Here is a 24,024-nt window from a genome sequence, read left to right as displayed (position 1 = left end):
TCTGTCCGCCGCTCAAGGCAATGACGGGTGCGTCACGCAACGCCCCGCCCACCGGCCCGGCGGTGAGGGGCAGGACGTTCTGCTGTCAGTCATCGGAAAAGCTGAGGCGATTGGTCGGCGGAGCGGGGTGGGCGGGGCTAAGGGTTCCGGCCGGTCCCGGTCCCGGGATGAAGAGGAACGGGCGGAGTCCCGTAGTGTGAGACTGAGCGGGGCCGGGCCGCCAAGCAACCCCTGCTTTAATGATTTAAATTATTTCATTCTATTTTAATGTAGTTTTGATTATTTAATATTGTTTATAATATAATTATATTTTTAATTATAATTATATTATAATTATATTATAATATAATTATAATTATAATTGTTTATAATTATAATATTATTTAATATTGTTTATTGTAATATTTATTCATAATTTTTTGGTATTATTGACAATATTTACATTATATATTGTATACCATATTGTATGTTGTAATAATGTTATATTATACATGTTAGAACGTACTATATTATATTATATTACATTACATTATAATGTAATATATAATATAATATATATCATATATGTATATTGTATATAATATCTATATTATATATTATTATATATGATATAATATAATATAATATATTATAATATAATATAATATAATATAATATAATATAATATAATATAATATAATATAATATAATATAATATAATATAATATGTGTTATAACATACAATTTTATATTATATAACATTACAATATATTACATTATATTATTAGCATATTATATTATTAACATATAATTGTATGTTAGAACACAATATAGGATGCTATATTTATATATACAATAAAACATTATACTGATTTAATTTTTTTATTTTTACATAACTTTTAAAATTTTTATTCTGTTTCATTTTTTTATTTCTTTCATTTCATTTTTCATCTGGCTTTGTTTCTGTTCCTGCTCCAAAGAGGCTGCAGAGCAGCTGTTGTAAACCAGGCATCCTGGTCTCCTTCAATGACATCTGATGGTTTCACTTTCCCTGACGGGACTTCCCATTCAGCAGCACCTGGCTGACACTGATGGTTGTTTATATTTGCTAACAATGCCAGGTGGGTGAGCCTGAGAGGCAGCAATGGGAGCTCAGAGGTGCCACCCAACCCCTGGCAGGTGTCACAGCCGGCCCTGGCTCATCCCCACGCGGCTCAGGGCTCCTCCACCCCATCCCCTGTACCCCCACATTTCTCTTCACAAAGAAAAGCAAGGCACAATTCTTCCCAAGAATATTCTTATCTCATTTGCTGTGCCTGTGTTTGTGCCAAAGTAGAATGTGTGGTGGTGTTACAGGGGTCCCAGGAAGAGGGAAGAGATGAGAATCTTGATTCTATGTTTCAGAAGGTTGATTTATTATTTTATGATATATATTTTATTTTTAAAAATTATATACTAAAACTCTACTAAAAGAAGAGAAGAAAGGATTTCATCAGAAGGCTTGCAAAGGAAAGGAATGATAATAAAATCTTGTGACTGACCAGAGAGCCTGAGACAGCTGGACTGTGATTGGCCATTAATTAGAAACAACCACATGAGACCAATCCCAGACCCACCTGTTACATTCCACAGCAGCAGATAACCATTGGTTACATTTCATTTCTGAGGCCTCTCAGCTTCTCAGGAGAAAAATCTTAGCAAAAGGATTTTTTGAAAAATATGTCTGTGACAGAACCCAGTGTGGAGATTGTTTACCCACAGTCATGGGGGTTTGTTTCCTTGTCCTGTCAGGGCCAGGTGTGTGTGTGTGTGTGTCAGGACTGTCACTGGCAGCCACAAGATTCTGTGCAGTGTGTGCAGAGTGAGTGCTTGGCAGATTCAGTTTAGATGTAATGTAATATAGTATAGAATAATAAAGGATAATTAAGTAATTAATTAGCCTGCTGATATCCATGGAGTCAGATGCATCATTTCTCTCTCCCCCTCTGCAAATTCAATAATTCCCAGCCCATTGCTCAGCACTGCAGCTCTGCTCCTCTGGTCCTGTCTGAGCACCAGGAGTTTGCAGCCAGGCTTTGGGATGGGGATCCCCATGGGATTCCCTGGAAATTGTGCTTTGCTCTGGAGAAGCAGATCACACTGCAGGAGAGGTGCTGAGAGGTGACAATGGCTTCTTCACAGAGCTCAAACCCCTGGGTGATGTTCAGAGAGATGAAATCATGAAATCCCAGCTGTGCTCTGAGGTTTGTGTTCTCAGGGAGGTGATGGCAAACACTGACCCCAAAGCTCAGTGGTGTCTGCAAAGCCAACCCAAACATCCTGGGAGCTTTAACACATTAGCAGCCTGTCCCAGCAGCTTCCTGGGTGGGCTTTGACAGCATCATAAAATATTCATACTGGTTGTAACTGCTGCTTACTGCCTTCAACAGGTACCAGGGTGGGTTTTAAAATTTTAAATGTTTAATAGTAATACAATGGTAATAAAAATAGCTGTATAATTTGAGTCAGCTGGGACCCAGAGGGATTGCCAGGACCATGGAAAACTGGCACCAAGGAGAATTCACCACAGTGGCCAAAGTGGTCAGTGAGGGGAAGAAGAAATGGGGTCAGTGCCTAAATCTGCTGTGGGCTGATGCCAGCAGTGCAAGGATTCATTTTCCTGCACTGCGACCCTGCTGCCCCTGCCTGCAGCTGAGCACTTGCACTGTCCCTCCACAGAAAGCACAGAAAGTGGTTGTTAAATATTGCACACAAGCTTCAGGATGGCGGTGGCCAGACCCCAGCAGGTGACAATGCTGGCACCTTTGTCCTGCACAGCCTGAGAGGCTCAGCCCAGCAGTGGCTCTGGCTCAAGGATGAGTTTTGGGGAATTCTCACTGCTCTCAGCTTCCCAGATCTCTGCTCTGTGGCCTTAAGGGAGTCCCTTGCAGCAAGAAATGCAGGAAATGCAATATATTAATTTGTAGGCAATAGCTGTGGCCGTGCTTCCCCACTTCTCACCATCTCAAAAGAGGGAGAAAAACAAAGCAAAGCTCCCTCAAACCAAACACAAAGATCACACTGACTCCTCTGCAGATCTGGGACTTAGGGGCACCACAGCCCACACCTGAGCCAGCCCCAAATCCCTGCCCCACAGCTCTATGGGTTTGGGACACACACTGTGTGAAAAACCCTGTGAATCACTTGATTTTAAAATTTTAAATGTTTAATGGTAATAAAATGGTTATAAAAAGAGTAATATAATTAGAGTCATAATAATTTGGATAATTTGGATTAGGACAATATGAGACAATAAAAACAAAGAGTTATTGACAGTCTGGGTACCTTTTCTGGGCAAAATAAACCCAAAAAAGGACCCACATTAACAGATGATTAACCCTTAAAAGCAATAGCCTGTTGCATATTCATACACCTCATACATGATGCATAACTTCCATTCAAACACAGGATTCTGGCTGGGCAGTGTCAGCTTCTTCCTCTGAATCCTAAGGTGTCTTCAGGGCTGAAAGGCAGGAAGAAGTTCATTTCTTCTGATATGGGAGCAATAAATTCTCTTTCTCTGAAAGATTCAGGTGTCCTGTGGCTGCCATCTCATTGTGAGCCCTTTCTTTAAGAAAAAAAGTATCTTACACAGCATAGTTTCTATTTTAACATTTTTTATAACCTAAATCTGTATTTAACACAGTACTTAAGAAAATTAATACAGCATCACTTTCCAACATGACACATACAATATTCATTTTAATATTTGCCAAAAGCCAATCATAAAATATGCATTTGTCACACCCTGGAACCAAGACCTTCATTGATGACCCCTTCATCTCCTGGAGTGAATCCTCTGGTTTCCAGCAGACACAACATCTGTGTCTGCAGTCCCTGGGTGGATTTAGGAAGGGCTGGGCAGAGCTGGCTGCCCTCCCCATGATCCTGCGGGCTGGCAGCACACACTGAGGAAGTGGGAGATGTAAGGCAGCACAAAAAAACCCCAAGATTCACAAAATAACATTTGCCTCTGTGGGCACTTACTGCCCTGAGTGGCCCAGAGAGGGGTGGCAGTAAAAATGCTGTCGCAGACACATTTTATGAAAAATCCTTTCCTTAGGATTTTTCCTCCTGAGAAGCTGAGAGGCCTCAGGAACAAAATGTAACCAATGGTTATCTGCTGCTGTGCAATGCAACAGCTCCATCTGGGATTGGGCTCATGTGGTTGTTTCTAATTAATGGCCAATCACAGTCAGCTGGCTTGGACACAGAGCCCAAGCCACAAACCTTTGTTATCATTCTTTGTTCTTCTATTCTTAGCCAGCCTTCTGATGAAACTTTTCCTTCTATTCTTTTAGTATAGTTTTAATGTAATATATATCATAAAATAATAAATCAAGCCTTCTGAAACATGGAGTCAGATCCTCGTCTCTTCCCCAATCCGAAAACCCCTGTGAACACCGTCACAAAATGCTGTCTCCCGGTTCCTTTAGAACAGCTGGAGGAGAGCAAAACAAAGTATCTTTAGAAGTGAAAACAAGCTGGGTGTGGCTTCAGAGCTTTTCTTAGTCATTTTCTGTGAGAACAGTGACAGTCGTGCACTGGCAGAGTATCTAAACCAGCAGCAACAATGAAAAGTATAAACAAACACAGGCTGTGACCCCCTGCTTGTCCCAGCTCCCCTGTGGCTTCTCTTCCAGCCAAGCTGCCCTGGGGCTCTGGGACACCTCACCTGGGGACAGCAGTGTCACCCATGAGTGACAGAGGGGTCCTCTTGCTGCTGTGAGAGATGAGCAGGACTGAGGAGAAGAAACCCAGTAAGGGCTGCCCAACCATCCAGGAGCCACTCTGGGAGTCATTGTCACCTCCTGAGCTGGCACCAAAGCCCCTTTGCAGATACAGCCCTCACAGCAGAGTCTAAGCCATCTCAATCCAAGTTATCTAATCTTGGTGCAATAATTAAATGGCAAAATAACAGCTCAACCTGAGGAACTCCTTGGCTTGTGTACCTTTACAGGTGTGTGCAGAGTCTGGGGTCACCAGCTCCTGGGTGGCCGTCCCCTGGACGGGCCACAGGTCCCCAGGCCCAGCAGCTGAGGGTGGCTGAGGGACAGGGTTGGGGGGTGACAGGGCCCAGGGGTGACACGGTCAGGGGGGTGACAGGGTCTGGAGGGGTGACTGAGCCCGGAGCAGTGATGGGGTCTGAGGGGGTGACAAAGTGCAGAGGGGTGACAGGGCCCAGGAGTGACAGGGTTGAGGGGGGGGGGGGTAGGGCTCGGGGGTGACAGGGTCGGGACCGTGACAGGGCCCAGGGGGGGCTACAGGGTCCGAGGGTGACAGGGTTGGGGAGGTAACAGCGTCCAGGGCTCACAGGGTCAGGTGGGTGGCAGGGTCCAGAGGTGACAGAGCTCGGGTCTGACAGGGACGGGGAGGTGACAGGGTTCGGTGACAGGATCGGGACGGTGACAGGGCCCGGGGATGTGACAGAGTCCGAGGGGGCGCTCGGGGCGCTGTCTCCGGGCGAGCGGCGCCTCCGCGGCCGCTCATTGGCGGGAGGCACGAGCGAGCTGTTTTCCCATTGGCTGCGCGCCGGCGGGCGGGGCCAATCGCGGCGCAGCGCCGTGCTCGCCGGGCGGCTGTCACCGCATGGCCAACAGAGCCGCTCACGTTGCGCGGGGAGGTGCGAGGCGGCCACGCGGCCGCTGATTGGCCGAGCGCCTCGGGCGCTGGCCAATGGGCGGGGGCGCGCGGGGTGGGGCGGCCGTTGGGCCGGCGCGAGGACAACGGCCGGAACTCGCCTCAGGCCGCCCCGCGCGGGCCCGCGCCGAGACCGGCCCGGAGCCATGGAGGTGAGGGACGGGAGCGGGACAGGGACCGACACGGGCACCGGGGTTCGCTGTGCGCCTTCACCCGTCACACACCCGGCGGGCCGCTGTGTCTCTTTTGGGCTTGACCCATTGGGCGCTGAGGAGGGACCGAGGCCCGACCCCGGTGGGTGTCCGAGCCCCGCTGCCCCCTCCGGGATGCGGCGCCCTCCCGTGTGGGAGTAGGTGTGAGACACGGAGCTCAGGCCTGTGGGGAAAATACCCCTCAGCATCCTGAAAAACACCTGTTTGTGGAAAAAGGCAGAGGTGTGGGTATGGGGGTGTCTTTGGGTTGTTTCTGGCACTACAAGTTTGCCCTTGTTCTGTGGGGTTACAGTGTCAGGTGTCCCTGTGAATGGCAATCTCTGAGGAGAAAACATGGCACAGTAAGCTCAGGACATAGAACCGAGCTCTACAATAACTCAGTGTGTTCACTTATTTGGAAAATGTGCCAGAAAAACACCGAATAATACCAGGATATAAAAATTGTGTGAGCTCCAATGAAGATCACTTGGGAGCTGCAGAATGATGGGTTTCTAGAGAGCAGAGCTTATTCTGAACCCTGATCCTGGGAAACTTTGACTCTTCTGAATTTATTCATCATCCCAAATGAGCTGCTATGGTAAAATGCCAATAACTTCACTCTTTTATTTGTTGGCTAAAAGAGGGTTTTAGCTAGCCAGTTTAGCTTTTCCTCGTGTGCCTCACCCTTGGGAGAAGAGGAGAAGAGTACACAGCTGTTGTTTGTTCTCATTCCTTGTTCCTGCTATCCTGTGGTTTCTGGCACTTGGAGGGGTGTCCCTCTGGTTGGAGTCGTTTCTCCCATAGTTACAGGGTGGAGCAGATTCCTACCACAGCTCTCAGAGCGTCTATTGTAGGAAATTTCCAGCTCCTGACAACTGGAAATGTACGTCCATGCCATCATGTAACTTAAAAGGTGTTTGGGAGCAGTGGTGGAAGGGCCAGAGGTGTCCAGGAATGTCTGAAGGCTGGATAACTCCTCTGCTGCTGTGGGAGGAAGGGTTCCCTGCCGATGGTTGGAACTGGATGAGCTTTAAGGTCTCTTCCAAACCATGCCATGATTCTGTGAGCATTCTTCTGTGTTTGATGTTCCCCTGTGGTGGCTCTGATGTTGGGAAGCTCAGCTGGTGCAAACAGTGAGAGTGCAGATTTCCTCTTGGCCTGCACCTCCTCTGTCTCTGAACACCTTTGGAGTTTCTTGGCTTTGGCAGGTGCAGTTTTTCCTTTAGAGTTAATAGCAAAGTGTTCCACATCCTTGAAAACTCAGATGGAACAGAATCCAGCAGTAAATTAGAAGCGTTAAAGAACTTAACATTGGTATAAAATCCATAACTGTCAGCTGTGTTTATAATGGTGTGTCTGTGTGTAATTAGGACTGTGTGTACTGATGTCCCTGTCCCCCCTCATGCCATTCTGTGTGTTCTAATGTCCCTGTCTTGTTCTTGTCCCCACAGCCCCTCATGCCATTCTGTATGTACTCATGTCTCTGTCCTTCTGTTCCCACAGACCCTCGTGCCATTCTGTGTGTTCTGATGTCCCTGTCCTTCTCCTGTTCCCACAGCCCCTCGTGCCGTTCTGTGTGTTCTGATGTCCCTGTCCTTTCCCTGTCCCTGCAGCCCCTCGTGCTGTTCTCCATGTACTGATGTCCCTGTCCTTCTGTCCCCACAGCCCCTCATGCCATTCTGTATGTATTGATGTCCCTGTCCCCACAGCCCCATGTGCCATTCCGTGTGTTCTGATGTCCCTGTCCCCCCATGTGCCATTCCGTGTGTTCTGATGTCCCTGTCCTTCTCCTCTCCCCACAGCCCCTCATGCCATTCTGTATGTATTGATGTCCCTGTCCCCACAGCCCCATGTGCCATTCCGTGTGTTCTGATGTCCCTGTCCCCCCTCGTGCCATTCCGTGTGTTCTGATGTCCCTGTCCCCACAGCCCCATGTGCCATTCCGTGTGTTCTGATGTCCCTGTCCCCCCTCCTGCCATTCCGTGTGTTCTGATGTCCCTGTCCCCACAGCCCAACGTGGCGTTCCGAGGCGGCGGCCGCTGCTGGGGCAGTGCGGAAGGGGGCGGGAGGCCCACGGACGTGTTCGGCACCGCCCTGCCGGGCTCTGCCTCGCTCTATGGCTGCTACAAATCACAGGTTTGCTTGCTTATTGATTATTTTTATAGCTCTGTAAGAGTTTGGGTCAACAAAATGGTCAGGAAATGTTTCTAAAGTGGTTGCACATAAATCACAGTGTTTGATGTAACTGGAGTAAATCATCATTGTTGTGACTTCCATCAGGGGGGACAATGGCTTTTCTAATGCAGTCACTGATGAAGCTGAGGGGATATTTGTTAAAATGGTATTTCACCATTGCTCTGGTGAAATGTTCATTGTAATTGTTCTTCTGTAGGCAGAGTGAGGAGCAAACAACTCTGTTAGGAAAACTGGAAAGTGGGTAAGAAGGAGAACCTTGGCTGTTGCCTCAGATATTCCTGTTGTCCAAGAGTTTGTATGAACCAGTTCTTAGTCTGATCAGCAGAAAGTGCCAGGACAGTTAAATATGTCAGCTTTCTCTTGGAATTTTTGCCTTTCATAGCCATAAACTTTCACTGAGGTAAAAGACTCAAATGAAAATTCATTCCCAGTACCTTCAAGACCAGGCTTGTTACTTCTTCCATCCAGGACTTGTTATTTTGTCAGACTACTCTGCTCCACAAAGGAGTGTATTGTGAGTCTTTAACATGTAACCCTGCAAAAACACCATTTATTGTTTCACTTACTGAGTGTCTAAATCAACCAGATAAGGTAAAGATGTTCCTTTTCACTTACTCAGGATGTAATGCCTTTCCTCAAGAAATCCATTGGCTGTAAGCTCTTCTCAGTAATGATGGGGAGAAAGGGGGTCTAGCTCCTAACTCCTGCCAGGGGCCAACCAGCAGAAACTGGAGCAGATGCTTTAGGCTAACATTGTTGCTGGTTTTAAGAACTCTCTAAGTGTAGAGGAAGGGTCAGGTTGAGAAAGGAGACGTTGTTCATTCTGTGCATGGTGCCCAGGGAAGTTTCCCACAAACCAAGCACACCAAAGAGTGAAAAGTGAGAGAATTTAGACCCTAAAGTTACATAAACCTGCCTGTCCAATCCACACTTCCTGCCTGATGCAGCCACTGAGCTTGTGCAGCCTTAAATCAAACATCCCACCTGTGGTGATCTCCATCTTTTTTGCTCATTCCATGACCTGCTGGAGTTCTTTAGTGCCATGATGGATAGTAAGAAAGCGTTTCTGCTATTGTTTTTAGGGGCTTTTAAGTGCCTTTGTAAATTTTTACATTGTAGCAATTTCTATACTAGCATAAGGCTCATGCCCATAGGGCTGGGTTGTACAGTTGAAATTAAGATGTAGGGGTTTTCTTAGTAGTTTAAAGGAAGCTCTTGGGGGTTGAATAATTAGAATGTCTGAGCTGGGTAAATTTACAAACACAAAAATTAGAGTGTGATTTAATTCATTATCTATTTCTATATCTTCACAACAACTACTAAAACATACCCACCTCTTACTCATGTATCTGAGAATCATTTTAAGATTAATCACTGGTGGAATTTCAAAATTACAGATGTTCTGTTCCATATCTAGGCAGAAATCTTGAATTTCAGTTGTATTTCCTTCAGCTGTTGTCCATGTGCTGCACAGGTGCTGACACCTGTGGTTTCTTTCTTAATGGGTCCATGCTCTGTGACTTGGTGGATGCTTTGTGGTTCCATTATTGATCAGGTCTAGAGCAATAATGGCATGAATATTATATGCTATAGTTTTAAGTACAGTCAATGTTAAATAGTCAATGTTGTTTCCCTGCTTCCTTAATTACATGCAGGCTGATTTCCCAGATTTGAGGTGCTTTGGGAGGTGTAAATGGTCAGGGGTTTCCTTTTACCTTTACTTGTATCCTGTGGCCTTCTGCTGGTACTTTATCTCCTGTACCTCAGCAATGGTATTTACCTTCATCCTCCTCATGCATCAAAGGATTTTAGAGAGTGTGTATTGTCAGATTCCCATCTAGTTGTATCATTAATTAATAATTTAAATTCTCTTCCATTCTCCTTAAACAATTGTACAATTGGTTTCCCGTTACTGCCTTTGACTGGACAAGAGAAAACAAAAGGATTCATATGTAAGTTTAATATTCAAAAAGGTTAACACAATTCAGGGAAACATGTCACAGAAAGAATCCTAACCAGTGTAAAATTATACCAACATTATAGCAAGTTTGGCATCTGGCACTGGCTTTGCAGTCCTGGTCTGTGCAATTGTGTTTGTCTAAAATAATTACTGCAGTTGGAATTGCTGCTACCCCTTGAGGGCATTCAAGTTCTGTGTAAGACAGGTCTTCTTCCCAGGCACAGCTCATGAAGTTACTTTTTAACTTTCTTAGTCCCAAAGGTCCAGAGGAGGTGATTTCTCACTTACCTGGTCCTGTAGTTCGGTCCTGAACGGTGCTACCACAGCTCCAGTCCTTGGAATTTCCCAGCTGTGTGTGTTGTGAAATGAGCCTGGTGTGCTCCTTTCCCGTGTTCCTCTGGTGCTTCATTGTTCCATGGTCTTAGACCCAGTCTCCCACCTGGATGTCTTGAACAGGAAGGTCCAGACCAATTACAATTCTGCAGTGAAAGTACTTAAAGTACTTGTTGATAGAGGACAAAACTCTGCTTGGGGAGAGAACATAATTACACAAGTGTTCTTGACCCAGATATTCACAGGATGTGGTTTGGAGAAGACTGCCTGGTAAGGTCTCCTGTACAGATTTCAAAAGGCCTGAGTTTATCTCTGGACTGAGGAGTTATCTGAGCCTCAGTAGTGCTGCTGGCAGCATCTCAGGCCTCTTTGTTTTGTCCTTTATTCTTTCTGTGATACAGGGAGGTTTTGGTGGCAGGCCCAGCTGGATTGCTGTAGCCTCATGTGTTCACTGACCAGGTGGCCTTCACTAAATGTAGATCCCAGTGTTTGAAGGTCCCCCCCCCACTGTTTCCAGTGTGGTTTTTAACACTCCACTCTACTGTTCAACTTCCCCAGAGCCTGCTGCTCCATACCCACTACCACAAATGCTTGGATCAGATTTGTTTCCAGCCTGCTCTGGCAGATTCGTTGTTAACCCAACCAACCCTTTGTGGGTCAGGTTTGTTGGGTGCCTGGTTTGGGAATGGCCCCTCCCCGCTGGGCTCTCCCACTGAGACTCTCCAAAGCACACAGAGCTCTCCCCTTCCCCTCCCTGCTGTGGCACGTGGAGAGGAGAATTGGAGGCACAAAAGGCAAAGATCACAGGCTGAGCTAAGAACAATTTACTGGGAGCAGTGCTGAGAGAGGAAAAGGGTAAAGGAAAAGGTAACAGCAGCAGCACTCATGGAGAGGGGACAGGGAAGGAGTCACATGGAAAAGTTTCCAGTTATTCTGGATGGCTCCTCCCAGCAGGTTTTCTCAACTGGAAGGATCCCCTTCTCCCTGGGAAAGAGCCCCTTTCCCCCACCCCAGGCAGTGAGGTTGGGTGGTACAGAATAACTTCTGGGTCCCCTTCCCAGCTACTGCAAAAATTAACCCTGTCCTGGCCAGAAGCAGGACAGTTTGCTGACACACCTGTAGGTATTGTGTGCCTAGGAATGATCTCTTTCAGTAGCACCTCCCCTAACTCCTCAGCCTGGTTGGTTTGGCAGGGAAAGGCTTCAGGCCCCCGGGAAATGTATCAACTATTACCAATAAATACTGACACCCATTCTGCCATGGCAGTGAGAGAAGTCAGTAATTTCCTGGAGTGTTCCTTTTTTGGCTTGTCCTGGGGGAGGCTGATGCTGGATCTGTGGATGCACACCGAGGTTCACATTTCTTCACTGTGCTTTTTGTGATGCCTCCCATTCCAGTCCCTAGGGTACTGGACATTGTTTTGACATTGTTTTCCAAAAACCTTGGGCTGTGCTTAAATCCCTGTGCATCCAGCATAACTGAGTCTTTGGCCCCATTTGTGCATTCTCCCATTCAAATGCAAACAGCTCCTGACTTTGGTGTCTGGTGGGATAGAAGAAAGCATCTTACAAATGCAGTACCAATACTTGTCACTGTGCCTGCCTGGGCCTTTTTGAGGGGGTCTCTGGGTGGCTGGGGAGGTGTCCCCTACTCAGTTTCCAGCAAAGCTCAGCTCAGGACATGCAGAACACAGAAGTTGTGATGTGCAGCTCCAGCACCTTCTTCTTAAACAATTGCCAGGCAGAATGTAAAATATGAAAGCTTCCATAGGCCTTAAGAAACAATAGTTTGTTTAGCACACCTGAGAGCATCTGTTTGTGCTCAAAAGAGGGGTGAAAGGTGACAATGATACCATCAGCTTCCATCTGCAGCAGAGGGCAAGGGAAGAGGCAAAGAGTTCTGCTTAAGAATTCTGAGAATTCTGCTTAAAGACATGAACATGGCCTGAAATAAGTTGTATTCCAAGTGTGTGGCTTGCTTACTTCTCATATGCTGGTTCCTCCCAGAGTGAACTCAGTTCCAACCATGTACAATGACAAAATGACAGTTTCATGTGTTTCATGTTAAATAAATGCTTTTATTATACATTAAATGCAGAATGAAGAAAATGTGGAGTTACCTCAGGCCTACAGTTCTTCCCTTTCAACATCAGAGTACTCTGCACCCATGGACCCTTCCCTGTTGTACCCCCCTTGGTCTACGTGTACAGATGACAGCAAGCAGCCTGCTGCTCCTCAGATTAACCTGAAGTCCAGGTAGTCCTCCTTGACAGGGAGTGAGTGTGGGTGTGTTGGAGTAGGTGGATTGTATTTTTCTGTTTAATTTAACATAGGAAGTACTTAGAATGAAGGAATTCTTTTTATTAATACGCAGTTGGTTTTCAGGATTCAGCCCGAAAGGAACGATTATGGCAGTGAAACTGATCTGTATGGACTCGTGTCAAACATCCTGGAGGAACAAGACAAACCACAGCCGTGCTTTGCTGAGGGGTGAGTGAGGTGCAGGTGACAGAAACTCCCCTCTCTGATCTCCCTGTGCTCCTGAATCAGCTCCATCTGCTGCTGCTCAGGCCCCCTGCTCCCCCTTCCCTTCTCTCCCTTCCCCTCATCTTCCAGCATTTTCCTTGGGATACTTGGAAGCTTTTCCCAAGGCACTTAGATTGCATGGCAGCTTCTGGCTCTCTGATATTTACAGAACTTGTTAATTGGCATTTTTTAATAAGATCTTAGCAAGAGTTGTGGACATGCTGTATTCAGATGAATCCCCTGGATGTATGTCTTGGTCTGGTTTTTTTTTATTTTAATCAAGACTGAATTCAGACTTTAGGTTTCTTTCTTAATTAATGTCAATTCACAGAAAAAATACACAAAGCACAGACTCCTTCACATTAGTCTGAACTGACAGGAGAAAATTCCATGCAAAATTAATGTTTCTTGCTGTTAGTGCTACCTAAGCAATATTTGTGTTTCTAAATGTCAGGTTTATTTTGCCTCTATTCCTGCACAGGAAGAGACAATTCCATAGTTATAACAACATGACCTGAAGGGGGCAGGTCCAGCATCCCCGTGATACTTGCAGAGCTCTCTGTCTTTTCCAGGTCTAAGAGACAAGACAGGGAGCCCAGTTCTCAGGTTCCCAAGCCAGACACTGCTTTTCCTTTCTATCCCAAACAATTCCAGTGATTTCTCTGTGTGTGCTGAGTTACGTGGCTGAAATCAGGGAAAACTTCAGAGTCAATCTTGATATCACAAAAAACCTCATGAATTCCTTTGCTATGGACAGGCAGGGCTGGTTCAGTACTCCCAGATCTGGCCTGCAATGGCTTCCAGGAACATTTCCCCTTTACTTAGTCCTTTTACAGCTCTCCTTGGCACTCAGGGATTGATGGCCCTGTGTTCATTCATGCTGGTTAGTGGAAAGAAATGAGTGCTGGGATGCTGCCTCTGGCTTTACCTGCAGGAAGCAGTGCACAAGTGAGGTGAGGGAGGAGCATTTTCTCTGGAGTGCTGGGACATGGCTTTGGAACACTGAGGGCAGTCTGGGTGCCTGAAGTTGGTGCTGAACCAGGAGTATTTTGGTGATGATGGTCAGGACTGACAAACCAGGGTTTGATGTGTACAGCTCGAAGGCCTGTCCATAGCTCCTGAGGTGTGGTGGTGTGTTCAGACAAGGCAGAATCTGTTTTCTCAGCTAGATATGGGAAACTGAGGATGACAGGACTGGGTAGAAGTTGAAGTCAGACATCTTGGAATCATTTGAGAGAAATTTGGGAACAATTTGTTTCTTAAACCTTGTTTTGTGTGTGGAACGAAGAGCAGCAGCACAGCTCAGTGTCTAACAGGTGTTTCTTGTTTTTCAAGGAGTTGCCCTCCCACCCTGAAGTCGGTGTGGCCAGTGAACACGAGCAGGATGGAGCACCACGAGCTGTTTCCAGAAGGCAGGAGGGCGGTTGTTGGAGCAGTGTCCCAGCAAGGTTTCTATGGCAGTGAGTCCCTCCCTGGTGCTGACAAGCAGTTCCTGCAGAGCCCCACCCTGGTGGCACAGCAGAAAGCAGACGATTGTTACCGCGGCTTTGCCAGCGTGGACCTGGAAGAGCAGAGCTTGTACTCTGCCAGGAGTGATCGTGCCAACGGCTGCAACTTGCAGGCTAATGAGAGTGTGAAGACAACACCTGTCTATCAGAACTACCCCTACCTGAAAAACACCTTTGCAGCCCAGGCTGGGTACTCAGAAGCAATCAAAGACTTGGGAGCCGATGCTTATTCTTATGGAAGGGAGAAGGTGTGTCCCAAAGGAGCAGAGGCACAGGTGCACCCAAAGCGGGCAGAAACATTCCTTCCACAGTGTCACAGATACAATGAGAACACGGATTTTACCAGATACACTGAATATTCTCATGCTGGTAAAGCAAAGCCCAACAAGGGCACCAGTTGTAGCCTCCAAGAAAATAGAAAGCTGGCAAATGGAACCCCTGAGGCACCATCTCTGGATGCAGAGCCCTACGCTAAATTATTTCAAGTTAAATCAGGAACTCAGAAAAAATTTGAAGATACAATTTCAGATCAGCACGACTTTACGTTTCCCAAGTCTGTAGGACTTGTATCAGAAAAACAATTTGCAAGTGAATCCTCCTTCAGCACTGATTTTGGGCAAAAATTTGAATATGGACTAAAATCTTTTGCAGCTTGTCCAGGGAATAATGGTGTGGAAAAGCAGCAGTTTTCCAAGGCCGATCTTCAGAATCCTGAATTCTATAAATCACTCCCACTGTTGCCCAGTGCAGCAGTCCCCTCAGCAGGCTCTAGTGCCAGGCCAGGGTGGATGAACATCCAAACCAAACCCACAACCTCTGGCCCTTTCCAGAATCCAAGTCCTTTGTTGAAACTGAATAATCAGTCACCTGCATTTCCAAAAAGCTCTCGTCATTCTAATGATGTTTTTCAGTTGCCATCTTCAAATTTGCCTTTAAATAGTAATTTACTTCACAAGTACTGTCAAGACAACCCATTCCTCTCCAGCCTTGACTTCGGCTACAGCACTGCAGAGCGAGCTCGGGCAGCTGCGTGCATGGAAGCCCTGGTTAGGGGTGGGGAAGAGAACCTCCTCGAGTACCTCAGTGAGAAGAAGCTGAAGCAGCCCAATGGATTCTGTGACAGTTACTTGGCTCAGCAGCTGGGGATCATTGACAATCTGAACAAACAGCGTTTCCAGCTGAAGCCGCAGAGCGAGCACTGCGATCTGGAAGGGCAGAACCAGGTGGATGGGGTGTTCCAGGACATGTACCAGGAGTTACTGGAGTCTCAGGGACAGCTGCACCTCGGGGCAGGGAATGGGGACACCAGTGCCATCGGTGCTGGGAGCTGCCTGCAGGCTCCAGGCATTCCCAACTGCGTGGTGGGTGACTTCAGGAGGAACCGGCAGCTGGGCCCCAGCACCTTCCCCGTGAGATCCGCTCACCTCCTGGGCCGCTCCGTGGTGCCTCTGGTGGAGCCTCACTCCTTGTTCTCCCAGGATGATCTCAAACGCCTCTACCCCTGCTTCCCAGAGAAGATGTATGGTGACAATGCCCTTTCTGGTTTTGTGTCAGCATTTGGATTTCAAAAGCAAGTTAAAAGTCGCAGTGGGCCTGCCAGTGAGCTGCATGTGAGACTGGAAGAGTGTTATGAGCAGTGGAGAGCTTTGGAGAAAGAAAGGAAGAAGGTAAGAAAACCAAGCTAGAAAAACACCACAGATTTAGTGTAGATCTCATGCTGCTCAGTGCAGTCACAGATTATGGGTAGTTCTGCTGGGAGAAGTTGAAATGCTTGATGGGACTTCAAAGTTACACGTTTGTTTCTCTGGTTTGGGACAGAAAGTGAAAGGTGTGGAGATTTGTAGCCTGGCTGGAAGCATAGCTAATGTTTTATGGAATGTTGCACTAAAAGCAAGAATTCAGGGGCTTTTCCAGTCCCAGGGCTGGGCAAGGTGTGTTCATGAGGAACAAACATGTGCTATACCCTTTTTATTAATACAATAAATACAGTGCCTCTGGAACTTTGATAGAAAATCCCATAAATATGTTTTGAATTGAAACTAAACTTTAATTCTTTCAATTCCATTTTTTAGAAGCTATAATGAATTCCTACCTCCTGTTTCCCTGAAGGTTTAAACCTAAGGTGTATTTGAAGGGGTTCTTTGTTTTTTCCCCAGAAACAGAGGCTGAGGGAAAGGTCATTTAATTAAAACCCTTGCAGTAAAAGGCTCAGGTAGTGCTGTGTGGAGCCCTGCTAAAAGCAGTTGCCTTTTTTGGTCTGTAGGAAAACCTGTCTTCATTTCACCAGCTGAGGTGGGGTTTGAATTTCAATACCTGTGGTTGTCTGTGGGGGAAGCTGGGCTAATGTCACCTGGCAATAGTGGGGCCTTGGGGAGTTCTCCTGTGCCAGCCCCTGCAAAGAAACCAATTCCAAGAAGATTTAATGTGGGGATTTTTTTGGTGGTGCTTCCTGACAAAAGCCAGGAGTTGCTGTGTATAGAGGGGCTGAGGAGATGGTGTCTGGAAAGTGCAAGAGAGAAAAAGCTGACATGTGCATGGCCAGGAGCCATGGTGGGAGAAATTCAGCTTTAGCACAGAATCCCAGAATGGTTTGGGTTGGGAGGACCCTTAAAGCTCCCTCAGTCCCACCCCATGGGCAGGGACCCCTTCCACTGTCCCAGGCTGCTCCAAACTCCATCCAGCCTGGCCTTGGACACTTCCAGGGGTGGGGCAGCCACAGCTGCTCTGGAAAACTTGTGCCAGGGCCTCTCCACCCTCACAGGGAACAATTTATTTCTAATATCTAGTCTAAAGCTGCTCTCTCTGTGTGAAGCCATTCCCCCTTGTCTTGGCACTCCATGTTCTTGTTGATAGTGGACCACTTATGAAACCATCCAAGAATTGCAGTTTTAAATCAGTTTTAGCTAATTCTATGTCATGATGGCTGTTTTAGAGTGACATAACAAGGGGATGACAGAGATGGAAACTTGGAATATTGCAAGCAGTTTTCAAAATAGTTTTCTGATAGCTAAATACAATATAGAATCCTGGTATGGTTTGGTTTGGAAGGGACCCTAAAGACCATCCAGCTCCACCCACCTGCCAGAGGCAGGAACACCTTCCACTGGACCAGGGTGCTTAGGAAAAAATCTTTCTGTGCAAAAATTTAATCTGTAGTTTAATCTGTACAAAAATTAGGTTAATTGCTGACTGAAACAGTTTTATTTTAATTTTATGTGTGAGATCCACATCTGTTTGGTCATTTTTTTTCCCTGTAATTCTGACTTGCCTCCATTTTATTTCCAGGCAAAACCAGTACAGGCTGTAGTCAGAGTGAGCAGACATAGCACTGCTGGAACACGGTGTGTTGGCACGATTGCTTTAGTTGAACTGCTTTGAGTAAAGCAGTTGTTCACTTAAAGCAGGTGATTGTCTCACCAGAGGGTTAAATCCCAAATGCCTGAATCCTCATTGTCTCCTTTAAAAATCTCCAAAACCCTGATGGGAAGAAATTGAACCTGATATTTTTTCTTGTTTCTGTAATGAAGCACACTCTGCATGTACATTCTGAGGGAGTTGTTCTTTTGTTTTCCTGCAGACTGAATCAGCTCTTGCTAAGAATTTCCAAGGGAAGAAGGTTTCCAGTACTAACAACATTCCAATTCCAAGGCTGACATCAAATCCATCAAGGGTTGATCGCTTAATTGTGGATCAGCTACGGGAACAAGCCAGAGTGAGTTGTAGGACTAAAAAAAAAAATCTATTGAACTTATCCCCCAGAACTTAGAGTACAGTGTGAGATAGGTAAGATGATCAGAGCAGCTTTTCCCAAAATAGCTTTGTTCTTCATTGCTGTGCAGGGAATGGCATTTCAGCAGTCCCTGTTAGAGCTTCTGCAGCTCCAGGGTGCTGTTTCCAGGGAACCACAGAGGGGCTGAGGCTCACAGTTACATCCCCATGTGTCTGGAGGATGTTGTTCCTGGTGCAGGAGTGTGCAGCATCCAGTCCTGGAGCCTGTGCACAGCTCTCAGGGGTGCTGCATTCAGAGCAGCTTGGCAGGAAATGTTCACTGTGGATTTGCAAACTGTGATGGAGGAGGGCTTTGTGGGAAAAACCAGGTTTAGTTAATGTTTGGAAGATATTGACATATCTATATTTGCTTGAGAGTCTGGTATATTTTAATGCAGAATGATTATTTGATGCACCTTCAGCCTGAGTTTCTGTTACCAGTTTGCTCTTTAACCCAGGAGGGCAAGGGAGCCTGGCATCTGCTGAGCTCTGTGGGCAAACAGCCCCAGGGTCCTTGGGGAGGGGACAGCTGGGGCAGGAGGCAGCACAAACTCTGCCATCAGAATGGTCAGGGGCTGCTGTGGCCCTCCTGAGGCCCAGAGACCAGAGCCATGGTGCTGGTGCTGCAGGCAAGGAGAAGAGAAACCCAACCTGTGCCCCTGCCAGGGGCTGTGGGGGGAAGAGTTCAGGGAGATTCTGGGTTTGAAGCTGCAGCAGTGCTGGGCCAGCCCCTGGGCAGCAGGGGGGAGCAGCAGCCTGTCCTGCCTGCCTCACACACACAGCACAAAGAATCCCTGGAGCTGTGTCTGCTCCCTCCTGCAGGACCTGCCTGGTGCTGCCCATCCACTGAGGGATGGACTGCAAGACATGGATGGGTTTAGGGTACTAAAACTCCTGCTCTGTGAATCCCAAAAGAACAGCATTAGTTTCCATGTTTAGAAGGCTTGCCTGCCCTTGTCCTGGTAATTCAAAACTGCCTCCAAAGCACTGCTTAAACCTCTCCAGCCATTTGAGGAACCAAACTTCAGGGTAGAGCACCTCAAACCCTTGTTAGGTATTTTTAAGGATGCTCAACAGCAGAGTGGGGCTGTTAAACCTGGATTCTAACATCAGAAACCTTGGTGATGGCCAGAGAGGAACCCAAAGGTTTGACTGGAAGCTGAGTTGGTTGAATCTGGGATTAACTCCTCATAGCTGGAGCATCCAATTAAATCTTCTTGACAGTCACATGCATTCCTTAAGACAGTAAGTGTAGCCATGGTCTGAGGAACATCCCAATGTGGGGATTTTTAGTTTCTCTTTTTCTGCAGACCAGTAACCAGGTTCTCAGCATTATGTGACCATGGCTGAGGAGTCACTCAGCACTGGGAAGCCCACAAGTGATGTGACTGGTGTAAGATAAGACACCAAAGATGCACATTTTCAGTGGACTAAACAAACCTGAATTATTTCTGAATGTTTCTTCTCAGCTCCCTTAGTGTTGAGTGTTCATCCCAAAGTCAGCCATGGTTCCACAGCAGCTTTCCCTTTCCCAGTGCAGCTGTGACTGCTGCTGGCCCAAGCTGCCAAGGTCCCCATCTGGGTTTTCACCCAGAAATTGCAGCAGTGCTGTGAGAAGGGAGGACCCCAGTGCTCTGAATTCAGGAAAATGCAAAAAAAAAAAAAATCAGAACAAAAAAATTGTTCTGAAAACACCTTTTGTTCAGGGATGTGTCAAAGCTGTACAGATCAGGTATTAACCAGTAACCTGGAGTTACTGGTTGTTCAGGGATGTCTCAAAGCTGCACAGATCAGGTATTAACCAGTAATCTGGGGTTCCTGGTTGTTCAGGGATGTCTCAAAGCTGCACAGATCAGGTATTAACCAGTAATCTGGGGTTCCTGGTTGTTCAGAGATGTCTCAAAGCTGCACAGATCAGGTATTAACCAGTGATCTGGGGTTCCTGGTTGTTCAGGGATGTCTCAAAGCTGCACAGATCAGGTGTTAACCAGTAATCTGGGGTTCCTGGTTGTTCAGGGATGTCTCAAAGCTGCACAGATCAGGTATTAACCAGTAATCTGGGGTTCCTGGTTGTTCAGGGATGTCTCAAAGCTGCACAGATCAGGTATTAACCAGTAACCTGGGGGTCCTCACTGGGGTGTTGTAGCTTTGCTGTTGTCCTTTGCCCACCCAACTGTACCACAGCTTTGGGTTTGAAGATAACAGATCCTGGGTAAGAACTTAAACCTGCTTCACCTGTAACTTCCTGAGCTGCTCCCAAAAGAAGGTGACGATGCCAATGAATGTGTTCTCCCTGATTCCCTGTACAATGTGCCTTGCTCTCCAGGTCGTGACTCTGCTGGGGAAGATGGAGCGCCTGCGCAGTTCCCCGCTCCACGCCAACATCTCCACTGCTCTGGACAAGCACCTGGAGTCCATCCACGTGGTGCAGGCTCGCAGGAAGGATGAGATCGTCAGCGCCTCCAGCCGGCAGCGGCACGGCCCTCCCAGGTGCCAGGATGAGAGAGGTACAGGGGGCTTGTGTACCCTATGACATAGCTGGGGTGTTGAACGTCTTGCAAAAATAAGTGAGAGGGGTTGTAATTCCAATTTTAACTTATGAGGGGTTGTAATTCCAATTTTAACTTATGAGGGGTTGTAATTCCAATTTTAACTTACGAGGGGTTGTAATTCCAATTTTAACTTACTTTTCAGTGTTAGAGCTTTGTCAAAGGCAGGCTGGGTGGGGTTTGGTGGTGAAGGTTTGAGGAGACACTAAAACTGGGTTTTAGAGATAAATAGGTTAAATCAATTTGGAGGTGGTAATTAATAAACTAGCAAGGAATAAAAATTAGTGGGTTATTTTGATAATACATTCAGGGACTGGAGGTGTTACTAAGCTACTGCCTCTTGCTTCTTGTGACCGTGTTCACAGGGGTCTGAGGATGAGGGAAGAGATGAGGATCTGACTCCATGTTTCAGAAGGCCGATTTATTATTTTATGATATATATTACATTGAAATTACACTAAAAGAATAGAAGAAAGGATTTCATCAGAAGACTGACTAAGAATAGAAAAGGAGGGAATGATAACAAAAGCTTGTGTCTCAGAGAGAGAGTCTGAGCCAGCTGACTGTGATTGGCCATTAATTAGAAACAACCACATGAGCCCAATCCCAGATGCACCTGGTGCATTCCACAGCAGCAGATAACCATTGGTTACATTTCTCAGGAGGAAAAATCCTAAGGAAGGGATTTTTCATAAAATGTGTCTGTGACAGCTTCTCCCTGTCCCTCATATTCCTCTTCCTATGAACCCTCCAGCTCTTTGTCTAGAACTTCCTTGGTATCTCCATGCTGAATCTGCCCAAAGTGACCAAGATGGCCTTAGGTTTCAAGTGGATTTCCTCTTCAAGCATCTTCTGTCTTAGACTGGCATTATTACAAATCATATTTTGGATGGATGCATAAAAACACAATGGGCTAAATGTTTTCATTCTTAATGGTGTCCCAAATAAGGCAAACACTCAGTTTAATCTTTCACCAGGGCACAGGCAGAGTTGCAGGTTCCCTTGTTTTCTGAATCTTCTGATCCCTTCTGCTGTTCTTCCTCCATCTGAATTACAGGGATCATTTTACTTCTTTGGGGTGTCCCCCATGCAGTTCTATAATTCTCAAGTTTCCCCCAGAAGATACACTGCAGCATTCTTTCTTTTCACCTGTTCCCCCTCATTCTTGTTTCTCTTTACCTTGACTGAAGATTATGGGACTTGTTAAGGTGAAGGGGATTTTTTTTTGGGTGTTGAAGCCCATGAAAATAATTGTCTTTGGAACAGAGTAGTTTGGGAAGGAGTTGTCAGCTCTGGAGATGCAGGTTCTTGTGCAGCTGCTGGGAGAGGAGAGGAGAGGAGGCTCTGCACAGTGGGATGTGATTACTGACCTGAGGGGTGGTGCTTGCTCCTCTGCCTCCCATGGCTGTCCTGGGTGTTGAACCTGGAGCAGCAGTTGGGGAGAATTGTTTTGAACAGTAAATTATTGCATGCAATAACTGTATTTGCTCTTGAGGGAAAGGCCTGAAGCTGTTCTGGTTTGTTTGGGAGCAGGTCTTGCCCAGCCCTGTTTCTACAGCATCTTTCTATTCCATCTGATCCAATATTGAGCATTTATTACAGAATCACAGGATGGCTTGGGTGGGAAGGGTCCCTAAAGCTCATCCAGCTCCACCTCTGCCATGGGCAGGGACACCTTCCACTATCCCAGGGTGCTCCAAGCCCTGTCCAACCTTGGACACTTCCAGGGGTGGGCATCCCCAGCTGCTCTGGGCAGCCTGGACCACAGCCCAGGTGACCCTTTAGGGCTCCATGGTTCAACACCCATTCACAGAACATGAGCTGGGTGCTTCAGTCCATGCTTCACCCATGGTCAGCATTTCTTGGCAGGACAGGTGAGGGACCCTGCTGTGACCAGAAGGGGAGGACCCAGGTGCCATTAGGGTGTGTGTGTGTACATGGAGCACCCCAAACCTGGGGTGAGGCTGCAGCAGGAAGGTTCAGAACCTTCAAACAAACTCAGAACCTAATTCAGATGCAGCTTTTATAAACCTGTAAAGGGACAGACAGGGTGTGGGGTGAGGGCAGCCCCAGCAGTGCTCAGGTGCCATTATGGTGTGTGTGTACATGGAGCACCCCAACCCCGGGGTGAGGCTGCAGCAGGAAGGTTCTGTAACAAACTCAGAACCTAAAATCCACACATTGCCTCGCTGTGTGAGGGCAGAGAAATTCAGACCCAGCTTTTATAAACCTGTAAAGGGACAGACAGGGTGTGGGGTGAGGGCAGCCCCAGCAGTGCTCAGGACTAAAGGGCCCAGGTGCCATTGGAGGGTGTGTGTGTGTACATGGAGCACCCCAACCCCGGGGTGCAGCTGCAGCAGGAAGATTCAGAACCTTCAAACAAACTCAGAACCTAAAAACCACACACCTTGCTGTGTGAGGGCAGAGAAATTCAGACCCAGCTTTTATAAACCTGTAAAGGGGCAGAGGAGTGTGGGGTGAGGGCAGCCCCAGCAGTGCTCAGGACTAAAGGGCCCAGGGGCCATTAGGGTGTGTGTTTGTGTACATGGAGCACCCCAGCTGCACAACCTAAAGACCACATACTGCCTCACTGTGTGAGGGCAGAGAAATTCAGATCCAGCTTTTATAAACCTGTAAAGGGACAGACAGGGTGTGGGGTGAGGGCAGCCCCAGCAGTGCTCAGGACTAAAGGGCCCAGGTGCCAGTAGTGTGTGTGTGTGTGTACAGGGGTGCAGCTGCAGCAGGAAGGTTCTGTAACAAACTCAGAACCTACAAACCACACACCGCCTCGCTGTGTGAGGGCAGAGAAATTGAGACCCAGCTTTGATAAACGTGTAAAGGGGCAGGGGAGTGTGGGGTGAGGGCAGCCCCAGCAGTGCTCGGGACTAAAGGCAGCGCTCTTTTCCTCCCCCTGCAGTGGTGCTGGCTCTGGCCGCGGCGCTCCGAGCCCTGTGCCTGGCCACGCGCAAGGTCCGCACCGTGCTCTGGTGCGCCTTCCAGATGACCCTGCCCAAACCCTCCGCTGGCAAACGGGCTCGGGAGAGGCTTCCTCAGGAGGGGGCGGCGCCCGAAGAGAAACGAGCCGAGACCCCCCCGGCTGCGGCCGCGGCCCCGGCCCCGCGAGGGCCCAGGGAAGGGGGATCAGAGGCAGCCCCGGGGCCGTGCACGGACCTGCTCCGCAGTGTGTATGAGAGAGGAGATGTGAATTCCTCATAATTTTTGGTTCTTTTTTAGTTACTTCAAAGTTTCAACTGCTAAAGTTCATATTTAAAGCTATATCTTGATGAGAAGTGAGATTTGCCTTAAGGGCTCTCAGGTTAAGCTGTTAACGTGATG

General features: G+C 47.3%; 1 protein-coding gene across 1 annotated transcript; it reads left to right on the top strand.

The window, feature by feature from the left end:
* Positions 1-20: 20 nt before the first annotated feature.
* On the top strand, positions 21-23,904 carry MEIOC (meiosis specific with coiled-coil domain). The gene is made up of 9 exons (XM_066566653.1): positions 21-62; positions 5,352-5,810; positions 7,860-7,985; positions 12,436-12,593; positions 12,723-12,827; positions 14,199-16,038; positions 17,949-18,083; positions 20,466-20,646; positions 23,606-23,904. Exons 1-9 carry the CDS (start codon positions 21-23, stop codon positions 23,902-23,904), a joined length of 3,345 nt encoding a protein of 1,114 aa, XP_066422750.1.
* Positions 23,905-24,024: the final 120 nt, after the last annotated feature.

This window comes from Molothrus aeneus, chromosome 28 (genome assembly GCF_037042795.1).
Source record: "Molothrus aeneus isolate 106 chromosome 28, BPBGC_Maene_1.0, whole genome shotgun sequence".
Lineage (NCBI taxonomy): Eukaryota > Metazoa > Chordata > Aves > Passeriformes > Icteridae > Molothrus > Molothrus aeneus.
This window is presented reverse-complemented; position numbering and strand designations above follow the sequence as displayed.

What these genes read in the sequence shown, in the direction of transcription:
- MEIOC (XM_066566653.1), top strand. Translation starts at nt 21, where the DNA reads ATGACGGGTGCGTCACGCAACGCCCCGCCCACCGGCCCGGCG. An exon ending in ACCGGCCCGGAGCCATGGAG is followed by an intron (nt 5,811 to 7,859) that starts GTGAGGGACGGG and finishes CTGTCCCCACAG; the next exon opens with CCCAACGTGGCGTTCCGAGG. An exon ending in AGCTACGGGAACAAGCCAGA is followed by an intron (nt 18,084 to 20,465) that starts GTGAGTTGTAGG and finishes CTTGCTCTCCAG; the next exon opens with GTCGTGACTCTGCTGGGGAA.